General features: G+C 50.6%; 1 protein-coding gene across 1 annotated transcript; it reads left to right on the forward strand.

Annotated features, from left to right (window-relative positions):
• The first annotated feature begins 6,030 nt into the window (after positions 1 to 6,030).
• LOC133362585 (tumor necrosis factor receptor superfamily member 1B-like) lies at positions 6,031 to 7,966 on the forward strand. The gene is made up of 3 exons (XM_061581517.1): positions 6,031 to 6,507; positions 7,173 to 7,391; positions 7,623 to 7,966. The coding sequence occupies exons 1-3, from the start codon at positions 6,036 to 6,038 to the stop codon at positions 7,964 to 7,966; spliced, it is 1,035 nt and encodes a 344-aa protein (XP_061437501.1). The 5' UTR covers positions 6,031 to 6,035.
• Positions 7,967 to 20,750: the final 12,784 nt, after the last annotated feature.

Genomic DNA, 20,750 nt, shown 5'->3' on the forward strand with positions numbered 1-20,750 from the left:
ATAGTGTTGAGTCTATGGATAGGTGTTGAGTCTATGGTGCAAGTGTTGAGTCTATGGGTGCAGGTTTTGATTACTATGGTGCAGTGTTTAGTCTATGGGCAGTGTCGATCTATGGTGCAGTGTCGGTCTATGGACAGTGTTGAGTCTATGGCAGTGTTGATCTATGGTGCAGTGTTGAGTCTATTGTGCAGTGCTGAGTCTATGGGGGCATTGTTAGTCTTATGGGCAGTGTTGAGTTGCAGTCTATGGTGCCGTGTTGAGTCTATGGGGCATGCTGAGTCTATGGTGCAGTGTTGAGTCTATGGGGCAGTGTTGAGTCTATGGTGCAGTGTTGAGTCTATGGGGCTGTGTTGAGTCTATGGTGCAGTGTTGAGTCTATGGGGGCAGTGCTGAGTCTATGGTGCAGTGTTGAGTCTATGGTGCAGTGTTGAGTCTATGGGCAGTGCTGAGTCTATGGTGCAGTGTTGAGTCTATGGGCAGTGCTGAGTCTATGGGGCAGTGCTGAGTCTATGGTGCAGTGTTGAGTCTATGGGGCAGTGTTGAGTCTATGGTGCAGTGTTGAGTCTATGGGGCAGTGTTGAGTCTATGGGACAGTGTTGAGTCTATGGTGCAGTGTTGAGTCTATGGGGCAGTGCTGAGTCTATGGTGCAGTGTTGAATCTATGGTGCAGTGTTAGTCATGGGCAGTGTTGAGTCTATGGTGCAGTGTTGAGTCTATGGTGCAGTGTTGAGTCTATGGTGCAGTGTTGAGTCTATGGTGCAGTGTTGAGTCTATGGTGCAGTGTTGAGTCTATGGGCAGTGTTGAGTCTATGGTGCAGTGTTGAGTCTATGGTGCAGTGTTGAGTCTATGGTGCAGTGTTGAGTCTATGGGACAGTGTTGAGTCTATGGGCAGTGTTGAGTCTATGGTGCAGTGTTGAGTCTATGGTGCAGTGTTGAGTCTATGGGCAGTGTTGAGTCTATGGTGCAGTGTTGAGTCTATGGGCAGTGTTGAGTCTATGGTGCAGTGTTGAGTCTATGGTGCAGTGTTGAGTATATGGTGCAGTGTTGAGTCTATGCTGCAGTGTTGAGTCTATGGTGCAGTGTTGAGTCTATGGTGCAGTGTTAGTCTATGGTGCAGTGTTGAGTCTATGGGTGCAGTGTTGAGTCTATGGTGCAGTGTTGAGTCTATGGTGCAGTGTTGAGTCTATGGTGCAGTGTTGAGTCTATGGTGCAGTGTTGAGTCTATGTGCAGTGTTGAGTCTATGGTGCAGTGTTGAGTCTATGGTGCAGGTGTTGAGTCTATGGTGCAGTGTTGAGTCTATGGTGCAGTGTTGAGTCTATGGTGCAGTGTTGAGTCTATGGGCAGTGTGAGTCTATGGTGCAGTGTTGAGTCTATGGGCAGTGTTGAGTCTATGGTGCAGTGTGAGTCTATGGTGCAGTGTTGAGTCTATGGTGCAGTGTTGAGTCTATGGTGCAGTGTTGAGTCTATGCTGCAGTTTGAGTCTATGGTGCAGTGTTGAGTCTATGGCAGTGTTGAGTCTATGTGCAGTGTTGAGTCTATGTGCAGTGTTGAGTCTATGGTGCAGTGTTGAGTCTATGGTGCAGTGTTGAGTCTATGGTTCAGTGTTGAGTCTATGGGTCAGTGTTGAGTTTATGGTGCAGTGTTGAGTCTATGGTGCAGTGTTGAGTCTATGTGCAGTGTTGAGTCTATGGTGCAGTGTTGAGTCTATGGTGCAGTGTTGAGTCTATGGTTCAGTGTTGAGTCTATGGGCAGTGTTGAGTTTGGTGCAGTGTTGAGTCTATGGTGCAGTGTTGAGTCTATGGGCAGTGTGAGTCTATGGTGCAGTGTTGAGTCTATGGTGCAGTGTTGAGTCTATGGTGCAGTGTTGAGTCTATGGTGCAGTGTTGAGTCTATGGTGCAGTGTTGAGTCTATGGGCAGTGTTGAGTCTATGGTGCAGTGTTGAGTCTATTGCAGTGTTGAGTCTATGGTGCAGTGTTGAGTCTATGGTGCAGTGTTGAGTCTATGGTGCAGTGTTGAGTCTATGGTGCAGTGTTGAGTCTATGGTGCAGTGTTGAGTCTATGGTGCAGTGTTGAGTCTATGGTGCAGTGTTGAGTCTATGGGCAGTGTTGAGTCTATGGTGCAGTGTTGAGTCTATGGTGCAGTGTTGAGTCTATGGTGCAGTGTTGAGTCTATGGTGCCGTGTTGAGTCTATGGTGCAGTGTTGAGTCTATGGTGCAGTGTTGAGTCTATGGTGCAGTGTTGAGTCTATGGGCAGTGTTGAGTCTATGGTGCAGTGTTGAGTCTATGGTGCAGTGTTGAGTCTATGGTGCAGTGTTGAGTCTATGGTGCCGTGTTGAGTCTATGGTGCAGTGTTGAGTCTATGGTGCAGTGTTGAGTCTATGGTGTGTTTGAGTCTGTGCAGTGCGAGTCTATGTGCAGTGTTGAGTCTATGTGCAGTGTTGAGTCTATGGTGCAGTGTTGAGTCTATGTGCAGTGTTGAGTCTATGGTGCAGTGTTGAGTCTATGGGCAGTGTTGAGTCTATGGTAGTGTTGAGTCTATGACAGTGTTGAGTCTATGGCAGTGTTGAGTCTATGGCAGTGTTGAGTCTATGGTGCAGTGTTGAGTCTATGACAGTGTTGAGTCTATGGTAGTGTTGAGTCTATGGATAGTGTTGAGTCTATGGTGCAGTGTGAGTCTATGGTGCAGTGTTGAGTCTATGGTGCAGTGTTGAGTCTATGGTGCAGTGTTGAGTCTATGGTGTAGTTTGAGTCTATGGTGCAGTGTGAGTCTATGTGCAGTGTTGAGTCTATGTGCAGTGTTGAGTCTATGGTGCAGTGTTGAGTCTATGTGCAGTGTTGAGTCTATGGTGCAGTGTTGAGTCTATGGTGCAGTGTTGAGTCTATGGTGCAGTGTTGAGTCTATGGGCAGTGTTGAGTCTATGGTGCAGTGTTGAGTCTATGGTGCAGTGTTGAGTCTATGTGCAGTGTTGAGTCTATGGTGCAGTGAGTCTATGGTGCAGTGTTGAGTCTATGGGCAGTGTTGAGTCTATGGTGCAGTGTGAGTCTATGGTGCAGTGTTGAGTCTATGGTGCAGTGTTGAGTCTATGGTGCAGTGTTGAGTCTATGCAGTGTTGAGTCTATGGTGCAGTGTTGAGTCTATGGGCAGTGTTGAGTCTATGTGCAGTGTTGAGTCTATGTGCAGTGTTGAGTCTATGTGCAGTGTTGAGTCTATGGTGTGTTGTTGATCTATGGTGCAGTGTTGAGTCTATGGTGCAGTGTTGAGTCTATGGGGCAGTGTGAGTCTATGGTGCAGTGTTGAGTCTATGGTGCAGTGTTGAGTCTATGTGCAGTGTTGAGTCTATGGTGCAGTGTTGAGTCTATGGTGCAGTGTTGAGTCTATGGCAGTGTTGAGTCTATGGTGCAGTGTTGAGTCTATGGCAGTGTTGAGTCTATGGTAGTGTGAGTCTATGGTGTTGAGTCTATGGTGCAGTGTGAGTCTATGGGCAGTGTTGAGTCTGGTGCAGTGTTGAGTCTATGGTGCAGTGTTGAGTCTATGGTGCAGTTTGAGTCTGGGTGCAGTGTTGAGTCTATGGCAGTGTTGAGTCTATGGCAGTGTTGAGTCTATGGGCAGTGTTGAGTCTATGTGCAGTGTTGAGTCTATGGTGCAGTGTTGAGTCTATGGTGCAGTGTTTGAGTCTATGGTGCAGTGTTGAGTCTATGGGCAGTGTTGAGTCTATGGTGCAGTGTTGAGTCTATGGTGCAGTGTTGAGTCTATGTGCAGTGTTGAGTCTATGGTGCAGTGTTGAGTCTATGGTGCATGTTGAGTCTATGGGCAGTGTTGAGTCTATGGTGCAGTGTGAGTCTATGGTGCAGTGTTGAGTCTATGGCAGTGTTGAGTCTATGGTGCAGTGTTGAGTCTATGTGCTGTTGAGTCTATGGTGCAGTGTTGAGTCTATGGGCAGTGTTGAGTCTAGTGCAGTGTTGAGTCTATTGCATGTTGAGTCTATGGGCAGTGTTGAGTCTATGGTGCAGTGTTGAGTCTATGGTGCAGTGTTGAGTCTATGGCAGTGTTAGTCTATGGGCAGTGTTGAGTTATGGTGCAGTGTTGAGTCTATGGGCAGTGTTGAGTCTATGTGCAGTGTTGAGTCTATGGTGCAGTGTTGAGTCTATGGTGCAGTGTTGAGTCTATGGCAGTGTTGAGTCTATGGGCAGTGTTGAGTTATGGTGCAGTGTTGAGTCTATGGTGCAGTGTTGAGTCTATGGGCAGTGTGAGTCTATGGTGCAGTGTTGAGTCTATGGTGCAGTGTTGAGTCTATGGTGCAGTGTTGAGTCTATGGTGCAGTGTTGAGTCTATGGTGCAGTGTTGAGTCTATGGTGCAGTGTTGAGTCTATGGGCAGTGTTGAGTCTATGGTGCAGTGTTGAGTCTATGGTGCAGTGTTGAGTCTATGGTGCAGTGTTGAGTCTATGGTGCAGTGTTGAGTCTATGGTGCAGTGTTGAGTCTATGGTGCCGTGTTGAGTCTATGGTGCAGTGTTGAGTCTATGGTGCAGTGTTGAGTCTATGGTGCAGTGTTGAGTCTATGGGCAGTGTTGAGTCTATGGTGCAGTGTTGAGTCTATGGTGCAGTGTTGAGTCTATGGTGCAGTGTTGAGTCTATGGTGCCGTGTTGAGTCTATGGTGCAGTGTTGAGTCTATGGTGCAGTGTTGAGTCTATGGTGCAGTGTTGAGTCTATGGGCAGTGTTGAGTCTATGGTGCAGTGTTGAGTCTATGGTGCAGTGTTGAGTCTATGGTGCAGTGTTGAGTCTATGGTGCCGTGTTGAGTCTATGGTGCAGTGTTGAGTCTATGGTGCAGTGTTGAGTCTATGGTGTAGTTTTGAGTCTGTGGTGCAGTGCTGAGTCTATCGTGCAGTGTTGAGTCTATCGTGCAGTGTTGAGTCTATGGTGCAGTGTTGAGTCTATGGTGCAGTGTTGAGTCTATGGTGCAGTGTTGAATCTATGGGCAGTGTTGAGTCTATGGATAGTGTTGAGTCTATGGATAGTGTTGAGTCTATGGGCAGTGTTGAGTCTATGGCAGTGTTGAGTCTATGGTGCAGTGTTGAGTCTATGGGCAGTGTTGAGTCTATGGATAGTGTTGAGTCTATGGATAGTGTTGAGTCTATGGTGCAGTGCTGAGTCTATGGTGCAGTGTTGAGTCCATGGTGCAGTGTTGAGTCTATGGTGCAGTGTTGAGTCTATGGTGTAGTTTTGAGTCTGTGGTGCAGTGCTGAGTCTATCGTGCAGTGTTGAGTCTATCGTGCAGTGTTGAGTCTATGGTGCAGTGTTGAGTCTATGGTGCAGTGTTGAGTCTATGGTGCAGTGTTGAATCTATGGGCAGTGTTGAGTCTATGGATAGTGTTGAGTCTATGGATAGTGTTGAGTCTATGGGCAGTGTTGAGTCTATGGCAGTGTTGAGTCTATGGTGCAGTGTTGAGTCTATGGGCAGTGTTGAGTCTATGGATAGTGTTGAGTCTATGGATAGTGTTGAGTCTATGGTGCAGTGCTGAGTCTATGGTGCAGTGTTGAGTCCATGGTGCAGTGTTGAGTCTATGGACAGTGTTGAGTCTATGGTGCAGTGTTGAGTCTATGGACAGTGTTGAGTCTATGGACAGTGTTGAGTCTATGGACTGTGTTGAGTCTATGGTGCAGTGCCGATCCGATTGTGTCGAGAAGATTCCAGAAGAATGGATCATTCGTGTCATTTTTTATCCCCATCGACTGTGAACTCGCGCTTGAATTCGGTCGTTTTCCCTTCGTCTCGTTGCGTCTCTCTGCCGCTGCTGATCGAATGGCCGGCGATACCCCCTGCCTGCTGATCTCCACATCGTCGTCGTCGTCGTCGTCAGCCACGCTCGATCCTCCGCGGAAATGAAGACCTCCCCCCAATCCACGGCCATCTCTCACCGGTCGCGTGACCACGCACCGACGACGTCACGTCTCCCACCTGCGCTTGAACACAACCGTGCGCGCTCCCGCACCCCCCTTCGTAGGTCGCGTCGGGGCTACGCCAGCGACAATGACGACGACGATGACCACCGTCATCGCGACAATGCTGCTGGTGGCGACGACGGGGGCGGCAGCGGCGTCGACGGTGTCGGCAGACGACGCGAAGAAGCCTTCTCCGTCCCATCCGTACGGGCTGTGTCCCCCGGGCCACCGCGTCTCGCTGCCGTTCTCCACGAAGGCCGTGGAGGGGCAGCAGCAGCAGCTGGAGGACGCGTCCCACGTGGAGGCACGTTGCACTCGGTGCCCGCCACGCCACTACACCCAGTTCTGGAACTCCCTGGACCGGTGTCTCTACTGCGGCCCGGGGTGCAAGGAGGGTCAGCGGCTCGCGAAGGAATGCAGCCCCACGCACGACCGCGTGTGCGAGTGCGAGCCGGGCACCTTCCTGCTACAGGAGTTCTGCGTGCCGCACAGAAGCTGCGCCGCTGGGCACGGCGTCGTCACCAAAGGCACGCACGGGGGGCGGGGGGCGGATACACCACGTGTGTCGTCGCGGTTCATTCGGCGATCGATTCGCTCGTACCAAGACGCTACTCAATTATTGCGTCTTATTTAATTAGTTGAATCGATGACAGTTCCTTCCGCGTGACCTCCCCCATCAACAAAAATGCACGAACGCCCACACTCCCCGTTCATGCATTCTTCATTCATTGTAGTACTTGGTTCTGCATGTCGCTCGGCTCGTACATGCACAGGTAGGATGTCCTCGCTAAAGGCGCGAGTGCACATGACCTATTCATTCGTGGAGAGGTGAAATCATTTGCGCATTATTTCATTTGTTCTGTTGGCTCCAATCACCAGTTGCCCATCGGGATAGAGCTTCTGCGTGCCCAGCACGAGCTTTCTACCCCACTCGGACATTAATTGGTTCCTACATGCATCCGTCTGATGATCATTCATTTGTTCATAATAAAGGTTCTTGGGTTAGGTCGCGTTATTTATAAATGTGTCATTTGTAAATGTATTTAGTCGTCAAGTCGGGGAATCTTATCACCACTTTCCCATCGCCCAGCTATCTCCCAGCCATCTCCCAGCGCCAATCAATGCCTATTCTCTTCTCATCTTTCTCTCTCTCTCTACGCATCTCTACATTCTCTCTCTCTGTCTGCCCGTGCACCCCCATCTCACGCTCTGCTCGGCACCGCAGGATCCCCGCACGAAGACACGCACTGCGCCCCGTGCCCTTGGGGATTCTTCTCCCCGGAGGTATCGGCCGATGCCGCGTGCCGCCCGCACACAAACTGCTTCACTCCGGGCTCCGTGCAGCTGCTGCCCGGGGCCTCCACGCACGACGCGCTCTGCTGGTCCTGCCACGAGCGACGGGCGTCCGTGCGGAGTCGGGAGCATGGCGACGCGAGGCCGGCAGGTGAGCCGCTTGCGATGACCGCTCTCTCGTTCACGTGTTTCATACGAACGTATCGTTTTAGCGGCAACCGTAGATCGATGGCATAGTCGGAGAAGCAGCTGCTGGCTTCGGAGGGCAGTAGATGCCGTACTGGGTGATTGCATTTCATTTACACCTGATGACGATTGCTTGTGTTGCAATCGAAACGTCGTATGCCGGTAGCAAGACGCGTCGCCTCTCTTCCCTCCGCAGGGGAAGATGGTGCCGAGCCTCCGTCGTCTAACCCGCCGCCCCAGCCGGAGTACGCGTGCGTGGACGCGACCCTGCGATTCGTGGACAGCGTCGGTCACCTGATTCTGCCGTGCCTGGCCCACCACGACACGAAGGAGGCCGCCTACATCTGGAAGCTTCTGGCCGGTGCCGCGAGGCGGCGGCGGCAGGAGCAGGAAGGGCGCAGGCAGCGTGGGGGGAACGAGACGAAGCGGGCGAGGAGGTTGGAGAGGCAGCTCGAGATGCTGCTGGGGATTTGCGCAAAGGGAGCGTCGCCAGGAGGGTCGGTGAGAATGCACGCGGCGGCGACGGCGGCGGCGGACTGAATGTGGTCGAACAAGATGGGGGGAAGGGCCTTTGAAATGGTCATGTTAGTCAAAAAACCAAGTTTGAGGACGTCCATTTTCTTGGTTCTTTCGGTAAAGTCACGTAGAATGGAAATAACAAAATAATAAAAATATAATAAAATATATTATTATAAATAATTAAAATAAGAAAATTTTAGAAATTAAGCATAATGAAATATATTATTATATTACTTTTTAATGCTTTATTTTATTATTTCCCTTCTAGGTGACTTTCGTGACTGCAGGGATTCATCTTCTTGGTTCTTTCGGTAAAGTCACGTAGAATGGAAATAATAAAATAATAAAAATAAAACATTAAATATATTATTATAAATAATACAAATTATATAATTATACAATTTAAGCATAATAAAATATTTTATTATATTATTTTATAATGTTTATTTTATTTTATTATTTCCATTCTACGTGACTTTACCGAAAGAACCAAGAAGATGAATCCCTGCAGTCACGAAAGCTTTAAATCGAAATTTGAGGAGGTCTTCTACTGAAATTGGCTCAGGGCTCAGAAACATTGATATAGCAACCAAAGAGATGTTGCATTTAAATCCATGTGTCAGCTGCCCAAGCGTGGATACATTGGCTTCTTAAGTCCAGTGAGTTGACTGCACGAAATTTGCCATCTTGAAGTTGATTAGTCAAATAATTCTGGGTCTCAGAATTAAAAATATTGGTTTGAATTTCGATTTAAAGCTTTCGTGACTGCAGGGATTCATCTTCATGGTTCTTTCGGTAGAAGGGAAATATTAAAATAATAAAAACATTCCTTCCCTTTATTAATGTTACCCCTATCCCCTCCCTTTCATGCTGCTAATCCGGCATAATGCACGGGCATAATATGACTTTAAAAACCCCTGCCCACCTCCTACGCATTTCACAAGTAGTGACTAATCCCATATCTGCATTTCCCATAAATATGCAAAATTCCTCTTGATATGCAAATTATTTTGTCAAGGCGCTCTTCCTCCTCCAACCCAGCTTAAATATACGCTCCAAGCCTGGGGTGTTTCATTCAGACGCTGTCTTCCCGACAGACCTGTTCTTCACCTGAGAACGGCTTCTTGCGTTGTGGCCGAAACGTCGTGAGAATTGTATTGTTTTATTTTTATTATTTTATTATTTCCCTTCTACGTGACTTTACCGAATGAACCGAGAAGATATATATTGGTTTGTTCGCCATGCGTGTAGGGAAGCTGTGGCTCCTGGTGGTAGTTCCACGTAGCATGCTTCTGCGGGTTGTTCTCTAACACGGGGTGGTGCTCTGTTCTCCGACAAGATTGTAATGGACACTTAATCCCGTGACATGACGTCATTAGGGCAAACTGCACCACATTTTTTGTGTAAAGAGATGACAGTTTTATAAGCTGTAGCCGGAGTTTTTCAAGCCCGTCGATTGAAGCCCTCTAAATGATCCAACATAGAACACTCATCGCATTAATTACATCAACTGGAGAGGGCTAAATAATTTCACAATGAGTGGTGATGATGAGGTGTGATTAATAAAACTACATTCTGTAAATTGAGACATGGCTTGTAACAGGACACAAATCAAGGTTACCGCATGCCACAAACTGCTTTGGAGACAACATAAAAGTGAATACATTTCGATTTAAAGCTTTCGTGACTGCAGGGATTCATCTTCTTGGTTCTTTCGGGAAAGTCACGTAGAAGGGAAATAATAAAATTAAAAAAAGAAAACATTTTAAAGTTTTATTTTTAATATTTTATTATTATTCATTTTTTTATAAAATAAAATAAACATAATGTTTTTTTTTTTTTTTTATTTCCTTTCTACGTGACTTTACCGAAAGAATCAAGAACAGTGAATAACTTTAATAAGCCGACAATATTAACAGACACTCCCTCACGACTGAAACCTTAATCACTGAACATTTCAGACAATTTGCCCCGCTGTGAGGTGCAGAAGAGTACGGTGTCGTTACGAACAGCGAACACTGTGACAGATAAAATGTTACAAAAGTCTCCGATTTGGATGTTGATTCACGTGAAGAGAGAATATTTCAGCAGTGTTCACAGTCTCTCCTACGACCAGGCCTCTCGATGTTTAACAGAATGTTACCGTGCTGGCTTGGAGTTAGGAATTATTAGCAGAAGGCACCGCAACTCGAACGTGATACACTCATCATAAGAATCCATGTTGTTGTATAGGCCAATCGATTTAAAGGACGATGCATACATTACCGAAGTATATTGTTTCAACGGTTTACCGCAAGTCTGTGTGGTTAGTGCAGACTGGATGCCTTGTGATAGGGGTCCATTTGGTGTTTGAAACCTCTTAATACCTCAGAAAGGGTAAATCCTATTTTTTTATTTTATTCCATCACTATGTTTATTGCACCCATATATCCTTACAATCAATCCGATGAGAGCTTTATACAAAAATATCTTTGGATAAAATAAGGACCAATAAGGATAAATGGGGACGTGGTTTGTCAAAATGGTTCCCGGAAAAGTGAAAACAAAAATAACAAAAATATTTCGTTGTTAAGATTTTGAGAGAAACATTTCTGGAGCAGAGCGTAATGCACCTCCAATGTCAACTACTGGGGGACTGGTTAATGACTTCTTTTGGAATGTAAAATGTGGTTTTGTAATTACCACGTTTGGTTACGTGTTGACTGTTGAAACCTTTAAATAAAAGTTGCATAAAATGGATACGCGTTCAAAATTCCTCAGCACTTTAGAGCGAATCGAAATCCGCAAATACGCCATCAGCTATGCTCTACCCACTGCTGGCTCAAAGCCTCCCTTCAATCATAGCTGAGATGCCAAAAAGCCACCGAGGTTTTTCTGCCCATGAGCTCCGATCTTATCGCTCCATCTGCGTCCATCGGTTATCATCCCTCATCGCCGTGCTGCCCTGACCAAACTCAACGTAACGCCTGCACAGTCATTACATTGTCCTGCAAAGGATTGCGGTCGTCCTGAAGCCACCCCCACCCCCTCCAACTCTACCAGAGAGAGAGAGAGAGGGAGGAGAGGCAGTGTCCGTAGAGTCGTGGCGGGCCCCCCGACAGTTCACGATGAGAAGTCAGGGGCCCTGATGCTGATGGGAAGATTGCCAGGTGGGGTAGACACGTGACTGCGCCCCACGTGACCTCTTGACCCGCACCCTTCCCGTGCCCTTAGAAGAACAGCCCCCACACCCCCCCCCCCCCCCCAGTAGCCCCTGGGCGACAGGTACTGTGAGGCCCCCAGTAATTTTTTTGTCAAGGCGCTCTTCCCCCTCCAACCCAGCTTAAATATACACTCCAAGCCTGGTGGTGTTTCATTCAGACGCTGTCTTTCCGACAGACCTGTTCTTCACCTGAGGACGGCTGCTTGCGTTGTGGCCGAAACGTCGTGAGAATTATTTTATTATGTTTTATTTTTATTCTTTTATTATTTCCCTTCTACGTGACGACTTTACTGAAAGAACCAAGAAGATGAATCCCTGCAGTCACGAAAGCTTTAAATCGAAATAAAACATTTAAGGAACACAACTTAAACGGCAAACTAGAGGACAGTGCAGCGGTGCACTCACAACTCCAAACCATCGCGACGGCGCTGAAGCAAACGAGAGAAACACAACGGGGGGCAGCATCGTGCACTCAACAGAAGTCAAAGACCCGTCACGGTGCCCACGCCACTGCGTGGCAGGCCTGGGAGCTCAGAGCGAGGGCTTTAGAGCATTCCGACCAACTCCTAGCCACCTACCACCCGAGGTCGCAAACGGGTTTTGATTCCTTACCCGTACCCGTACCCGGCCGCACCAGGGTCGCAAACGGGTACCCGTACCCTCACCCGGCCGGGTACGGGTAGCCGGGTATCGGGTAGGGTATCGGGTACCCGGTTGCGACCTCTGGTCACCCCGTACCGCGTTCAACAACGACCAAACCGCAGGTCACGATCACGCGAAGTCACTCAAAGCATCCACTTGTGGAACGCGAGAGAGACGGGCACGTGGGAGGATGGACACACGGACGGGCGGATGGATCCGAGTTTTAAGTTAAACAACAATTTGATTTTCACATCCCTTCACGTGACGACAAGCGACTTTACACATTTGAAAGGGCAACCGCCACCTCCCCCAGCGGCAGCTGTCACCACGTGACACCTGGGCTGCAGTCGGGCCAGTATGGAGGAGACTGCCGCTGGCAGCTGCAATCCCCATTGATACAGGGACAGCGCCGGTGTTTACAATGTCGCTGATTTGGGCCATGCCGTGCCCGCAACCACAATGACCGCAGTAATGGCCGGGGTGGCCTGCGAGATCCGAACCGAATCTCGAACGTGCCACCGCTGAACCATGTCACCCCCCCCCCCCCCAAGTTTGATTTTAGTCTGAGTCAACCTAGGGGATCGTGGCCTCTCACCCGGCGTCTCTCGCGCAAGATCGCTTTGCTCCTCTTAGCAGCAGCCGTCCTCGGGGAGGCCGGTGAGCACCAGCGGCAGTAGTGCGACGAGGAGGTGGAGGTGGAGGAGGTGGTGGAGGAGGAGGTGGTGGAGACGGTGGTGGAGGTGGAGGAGGTGGTGGAGGAGGTGGTGGAGGTGGTGGAGGTGGTGGAGGTAGAGGAGGTGGTGGAGGAGGTGGTGGAGGTGGTGGAGGTGGTGGAGGAACCCGCCAGAGTCCTGCAGAGCCCAGCTGGAATCTGAGACCCCTTGAGAACCATGCAGGACGACCACGCTGGCAGCATCGGCTGCTGCTGCTGCTGCTGTTGCTGCTGCTGCTGCTGTTGCTGCTGCTGTTGCTGCTGCTGCTGCTGGTGGTGTTGTTGCTGCTGCTGCTGCTGGTGCTGCTGCAGCTGCTGCTGCTGCTGTTGCTGCTGCTGCTGCAGCTGCTGCTCCTGCTGCTGCTCCTGCTGCTGCTGCTGTTGGTGGAGCTGCTGGTGGTGGAGCTGCTGGTGGTGGAGCTGCTGTTGCTGCTGGTGGTGCTGCTGCTGCTGCTGGTGGAGCTGCTGGTGGTGTTGGTGGAGTTGCTGTTGGTGGAGTTGCTGCTGGTGGTGGAGCTGCTGGTGGTGGAGCTGCTGGTGGTGCTGGTGGTGGAGCTGCTGGTGGTGGAGCTGCTGGTGGTGGAGCTGCTGTTGTTGTTGCTGCTGGTGCTGGTGGTGGTGGAGCTGCTGCTGCTGGTGGTGGTGCTGCTGGTGGTGGAGCTGCTGGTGGTGGAGCTGCTGGTGGTGGAGCTGCTGGTGGTGGAGCTGCTTATGGTGGAGCTGCTGGTGGTGCTGCTGGTGGTGGTGTTGCTGGTGGTGGAGCTGCTGGTGGTGGAGCTGCTGCTGCTGCTGGTGGTGGAGCTGCTGCTGCTGGTGGTGGAGCTGCTGGTGGTGGAGCTGCTGGTGGTGGACCTGCTGCTGGTGGACCTGCTGGTGGTGGTGGAGCTGCTGCTGCAGGAGGACGATGGGGGTGCGGCGTGGCGGGGAGCCGTCGTGCGTCTCGCTGCGCTGCACGTCAGAGAAGATCTCCGGCGCCGCCGTGCGGAACAATCGCACCGCGCCGCCCGGCTGGCCCGGCCCTCGGCGCTGCGGAAGGACACGCGCACGGCAAGAGCGACCGCCCCCCCCCCCCTTGATGGAGGGTATATCTTTTGGCCTACTCTTCCACGACTCGGGAAGAGGTGATAATTGGTTTTTTACCCTTCTATCTGGCAACAAAACTGACACCTTTTTACAAGGAGTTATGTTTGCATGGACCACAATACCTGCAGTCATAATACAAACAAAAGAACATAATTTTCGATTTAAAGCTTTCGTGACTGCAGGGATTCATCTTCTTGTTTCTTTCGGTAAAGTCACGTAGAAGGGAAGTAATAAAATAATAAAAATAAAACATAATAAAACAATTCTCACGACGTTTCGGCTACAACGCAAGCAGCCGTCTTCAGGTGAAGAATGAGACACTACCAAACTAGGAGCTTATATATAAGCTGCATTGGGGGTTGAAGAGCGCCTTACCAAAAAGAATGTGCATGTGAAGAGGAATTTAGCATATTCATGGAAAATGCGTAGGCGTTGGGCGGGGGGGTGTCAAAGTCATATTATGCCCATGCATTATGCAGGATCAGCAGCAACCAAGGGGGGTGCAGGGATTAGCAGTAACAAAGGGAAGGAATGTTAATGATATGTAGCTGCAGTTACTCAACAACCACGTAGAAAACTAAAGTATAAACTACATAAAAAACTGAAGTATAAACTGCATCGCACCATCAGTATACTTACTATACTCTATAATAAGCTGAGTTACTAACAGCAAGTAATACATTACCATTCTACCTCGTAAAAATTCTATAATATGCTTCCATCTAGACCTTATTCTCTTACATCACACGAGCATATACCGTACTATATACTGCCATAGATAAACCCAACATTAAATTATATAATACATAGTGTTATATTAAATGTATAAGATATAGGTTGGTTTACAGCAATACAGTATATAATTTAATGTTGGGTTTATCTATGGCAGTATATAGTACGGTATATGCTCGTGTGATGTAAGAGAATAAGGTCTAGATGGAAGCATATTATAGAATTTTTACGAGGTAGAATGGTAATGTATTACTTGCTGTTAGTAACTCAGCTTATTATAGAGTATAGTAAGTATACTGATGGTGCGATGCAGTTTATACTTTAGTTTTTTATGTAGTTTATACTTTAGTTTTCTACGTGGTTGTTGAGTAACTGCAGCTACATATCATTAACATTCCTTCCCTTTGTTACTGCTAATCCCTGCACCCCCCTTGGTTGCTGCTGATCCTGCATAATGCATGGGCATAATATGACTTTGACACCCCCCCGCCCAACGCCTACGCATTTTCCATGAATATGCTAAATTCCTCTTCACATGCACATTCTTTTTGGTAAGGCGCTCTTCAACCCCCAATGCAGCTTATATATAAGCTCCTAGTTTGGTAGTGTCTCATTCTTCACCTGAAGACGGCTGCTTGCGTTGTAGCCGAAACGTCGTGAGAATTGTTTTATTATGTTTTATTTTTATTATTTTATTACTTCCCTTCTACGTGACTTTACCGAAAGAAACAAGAAAAAAAAAAAAGAACATAACTCTGATAATGTGCACTGTCCTTGAAGTTGATTGGTCCTCACCCGAGACAGCTTTCCTTAGAGCCTAGTCTCACATGGGTTGGACCAGATGACGCCAAAAGGCGTCAGTTTTGTTGCCAGATAGAAGGGTAAAAAACCAATTATCATATTTTTACTGGCAAATGAGGTTCCCATAGAGTCGGGAAGAGGTGTCGGTTACCCCCCCGGCGCCTTAGCCCAGCGCACGCGACCCGCCCCGTCGCGTCTCGGCGCGTCGGACGCGTTCGCAGGGTCACGTCACGCGAGTTTGTTTTCACGGATCAAGTCGAGGTAGAAGCGATTCGCTGCTCGGGTGAGCGGCGGTGCTCGTGTCCGGTTTTACAGCCCTGAGCCCGATGGTGGGAATTCCACGTTCCTCTGGCGGGGGGCGACCCCTTTCAACTCCACCCCACAAACGGGCAACTGGACACACGGACAGGTTTGTTCGTATCTCTGAAACTTCGTAAGTCAAATGCTCGTGAGTCGAAGAGTCCCCGTAGTTTTTTTGCGGAATGCGCAAAGGCTGAGTGCTCCTGCCACGCTTCCGTGCATCGTGTGAAACCACCGAGTCTTTATGACGCAAACCACAAAAAAACACCTCGTTGTGGAAATAAGTAGCAAAAGAGCCGAGCTGGCAATCAGCCTCCCCATATTTGTCCCTCCAAATAAAACTATAACGGTTGTTCTTTGACACGTCCCATCAGCACCACGGCCTTCTGGCGAGTGCGTCATTCCATGGGCGTTGGTTGTCACCACCTCTAGGCCAGTCTCCACTGCCGTGGTGCCATCAGCAGAGCTCCCTTGCGTTGAGCCACCTGTGTGTGGACCGCTACTTCTGGATGGAGGACCGCTCGCCAGAGGTCGCAAACGGGTTTTGATTCCTTACCCGTACCCGTACCCGGCCGCACCAGGGTTGCAAATGAGTACCCGTACCCATACCCGACCGGGTACGGGTACCCGTTCCCTACCCGTACCCTAATCAAAATGAGTGACAAACGGTGACTCACCAGTGACTCACGGTCTACCCGTACCCGTACCCGGCCGCACCAGGGTCGCAAACGGCTACCCATACCTGGCCGGGTACGGGTACCGGTACCCGTACCCAGCCGGGTACGGGTAGCCGGGTATCGGGTAGGGTACGGGTATCGGGTACCCGGTTGCGACCTCTGCCGCTCACCCCCAGGGGCCATGCGGAGAGAATCGTGTTGACGTTCGCGACACGGGGGGGGGGGGGGGGGGGGGTAAGGAGCTCCGTTACCTGTGCGCGCTGTGGGGTGGCACGGCCGTGCGAGGCGTCGCACGGCGCCGGCAAGCGGCAGGTCACCGCGGCCGCGTGTTGCGGCGGGTCGCGCCCGGTGCCTGCCGGGCTCGCAGCAGCAGCGCCCAGGGCTCTCACGCCGTGCCACAGGAACACCCCACTGGTACCACCGCCACCACCACTACTACCATAACCACCATCAATGTTACAACCACCACCACCACCATCAAAACCACCACCATCAACACCACCGTCACCGTCAACACCACTACTACCATAACCACCATCAATATTACAACCACCACCACCATCAACACCACCACCATCAACACCACCGTCACCGTCAACACCACTACTACCATAACCACCATCAATGTTACAACCACCACCACCACCATCAACACCACCACCACCATCAACACCACTACTACCATGGCCACCATCAATATTACAACCACCACTACCAACACCGCCGTCAATACCACCACTACCATAACCACCATCAATATTACAACCACCACCGTCAACACCACCACTACCATCACCACCGTCAACACCACTACCAACACCACCACTACCACCACCACCATCATCAATACCACCACTACCATCACCACCAATGCCACAACCACCACTGCCATCACCACCAGCACGTGGAACCAGCCCTACCTTCAGCACACATGTCCCACTCCTCGCACCTGAGCTACCCACACTTGCACACACACCTGTCCCACTCCTCGCACCTGAACTACCCACACTTGCACACACACATGTCCCACTCCTCGCACCTGAACTACCCACACTTGCACACACACCTGTCCCACTCCTCGCACCTGAACTACCCACACTTGCACACACACCTGTCCCACTCCTCGCACCTGAACTACCCACACTTGCACACACACCTGTCCCACTCCTCGCACCTGAACTACCGACACTTGCACACACACCTGTCCCACTCCTCGCACCTGAACTACCCACACTTGCACACACACCTGTCCCACTCCTCGCACCTGAACTACCCACACTTGCACACACACCTGTCCCACTCCTCGCACCTGAACTACCGACACTTGCACACACACATGTCCCACTCCTCGCACCTGAACTACCCACACTTGCACACACACCTGTCCCACTCCTCGCACCTGAACTACCCACACTTGCACACACACCTGTCCCACTCCTCGCACCTGAACTACCGACACTTGCACACACACATGTCCCACTCCTCGCACCTGAACTACCGACACTTGCACACACACCTGTCCCACTCCTCGCACCTGAACTACCGACACTTGCACACACACCTGTCCCACTCCTCGCACCTGAACTACCCACACTTGCACACACACCTGTCCCACTCCTCGCACCTGAACTACCCACACTTGCACACACACCTGTCCCACTCCTCGCACCTGAACTACCGACACTTGCACACACACCTGTCCCACTCCTCGCACCTGAACTACCCACACTTGCACACACACCTGTCCCACTCCTCGCACCTGAACTACCGACACTTGCACACACACCTGTCCCACTCCTCGCACCTGAACTATCGACACTTGCACACACACCTGTCCCACTCCTCGCACCTGAACTACCGACACTTGCACACACACCTGTCCCACTCCTCGCACCTGAACTACCCACACTTGCACACACACCTGTCCCACTCCTCGCACCTGAACTACCGACACTTGCACACACACCTGTCCCACTCCTCGCACCTGAACTACCCACACTTGCACACACACCTGTCCCACTCCTCGCACCTGAACTACCGACACTTGCACACACACCTGTCCCACTCCTCGCACCTGAACTACCGACACTTGCACACACACCTGTCCCACTCCTCGCACCTGAACTACCGACACTTGCACACACACCTGTCCCACTCCTCGCACCTGAACTACCCACACTTGCACACACACCTGTCCCACTCCTCGCACCTGAACTACCCACACTTGCACACACACCTGTCCCACTCCTCGCACCTGAACTACCGACACTTGCACACACACCTGTCCCACTCCTCACACCTGTCCGCGCCTCCACAGCACCTTGCGAGCCGACACCCGCACGAGACGCACCCGCGCCGCTCACCCGCAACGCGCACGAACGCGTCACCTCCAGACGTGCATCGCCCCAGCAACGTTCAGCGCCTATCGACCACCGAACGACATCGTCGTCGCCTCCGCTCCTCGCGGCCGCACGAGTCTCGCTCGCCGGCACGAGGCCCGTCCGCCCCCCCGGCAAACCCGGCGAGAGGCGCTCCAGCTTCAGGTGGCGCCCCTGCCGCTCGGCTGCCCACGCCGCCGGCATCGACACGGGCCGCACGCCCGTTGCGAACCCCCGACAACCGTGGACCTTCTGATGATCACCTGGCTGGCGTTCACCCACGCCTGGCTGGTACACAGACACACCTGGCTGGCGTTCACCCACGCCTGGCTGATACACAGGCACTCCTGCAGACACACCTGGAGGTACGCGCAGGTAGCCCTGCGACCGGGAGACGAGCCCGGGCGACGAGACGCCGCAGGTCGCACTGGGAACACTTGCGCTGTCAGCGCACTGCTGCTGCTGCTGCATGGCGACCGTGATGGTGCCGCTGTTGCCGATGATGCTGTCAGAAGGCGACAAGGGATGTGATGATGCTGCTGATGCTGCTGATGATGATGATTCAACTGATGATGATGCTGCTGCTGATGATGATTCAACTGATGATGCTGCTGCTGATGATTCAACTGATGATGCTGCTGCTGCTGATGATTCAACTGATGATGCTGCTGATGATGATGCTGCTGCTGATGATGATGCTGCTGATGATTATGCTGCTGATTTAACTGATGATTATGATGCTGCTGATTTAACTGATGATGCTGCTGATTCAACTGATGATGCTTCTGCTGATGATGATGATTCAACTGATGATTATGATGCTGCTGATATAACTGATGATGCTGCTGCTGAAGATTCAACTGATGATGATGCTGCTGATGATGATTCAACTGATGATGCTGCTGCTGATGATGATTCAACTGATGATGCCACTGAATGCTATCGCAGCTGATGATGATGATTGACAACGACGATTATGATATTCTTTGGGTCTTTCAGTAAAGCCACGTAGATGAAAAAAATATATAAAAATAATAACAATATCATGTAGCGGGAGAGCTGCTAAGGCAGGGAAAATCGATGAATTCCTGCAGTCACGAAAGCTTTGAGTCATGAATATTATAGTCAACACAAACATTACTTAACGACTCTGGGCGAACACTTTCATGATGAAATCGTTCCTAACGGCTCGGCATTGACACGAAATGTACAGCGTAACCCAAGAGCTGCAGTATCATCTCTACTTAACAGCAGTGTTGTTATTGTTGTTGTTGAAATTATGAATGATCACAATCTCCAGGAAGTGAGTCTATGAATCTGGAGAACGCACAGAGTGTGGATTGTGCTACGCATGCACACACACCCCCCCAACTCGGATATTTGTAGCTCGCAAATAAACTTGAGATGACAGACCGTCACTTGCGGCTCCAACTCCTTACAACATCACCACCATCACCACCACAACCACCACGACCACCACCACGACCACCACCACGACCTCCACCACCACAACCACAACCACCACGACCACCACCACGACCACCACAACCACGACCACGACCACCACCACCTCCACCTCAAGTCCAGTGAGCGATCATTAAACCCCCTGCACACAGCGCCGGGAGCCACCGCTCCACACGCGAGTCGAGAGAGAAGTGGACAATTCACGTTCCCAACCGGTGAGACTCACTCCTCGTTCAGCCTGCCCGCCTGCGATTAATCAATCAGTGGGATTGCGTCACTAATTGGCCTAATTAATTGGCTGATGCCTTGACAGCAAGCACGTGACTCAGGCGAGTGAGTGAATTGCGAGAGCACGTGACGTGGACGTGACGTGGACTGCGTTTACACTGTGACTCATCACTCGCACAGGTGTGTGGAGATTCGTAAATTGTGTCCGCGTGTGTGTGTGTCTGTGTGTGTGTCTGTGTGTGTGTCTGTGTGTCCGCGTGTGTGTGTCTGTGTGTGGGTGGGTGTGTGTCTGTGTGTCTGTGTGTATCTGTGTGTGTGCCTGTGTGTGTGTCTATGTGTGTGTGTCTATGTGTGTATGTCTATGTGTGTGTGTTTCTGTGTGTGTGTCTGTGTGTGTCTATGTGTGTGTGTCTATGTGTGTGTGTCTATGTGTGTGTGTCTGTGTGTCCACGTGTGTGTGTGTGTTTGTGTGTGGGTGGGTGTGGGTGTGTGTGTCTGTGTGTGTGTGTTTGTGTGTGTGTCTATGTGTGTGTGTCTATGTTTGTGTGTGTCTGTGTGTGTCTGTGTGTCCGCGTGTGTGTGTCTG

This window comes from Lethenteron reissneri, unplaced genomic scaffold, assembly GCF_015708825.2.
Source record: "Lethenteron reissneri isolate LAM-NWPU_2019-01 unplaced genomic scaffold, ASM1570882v1 scaffold_1536, whole genome shotgun sequence".
Taxonomy (NCBI): domain Eukaryota; kingdom Metazoa; phylum Chordata; class Hyperoartia; order Petromyzontiformes; family Petromyzontidae; genus Lethenteron; species Lethenteron reissneri.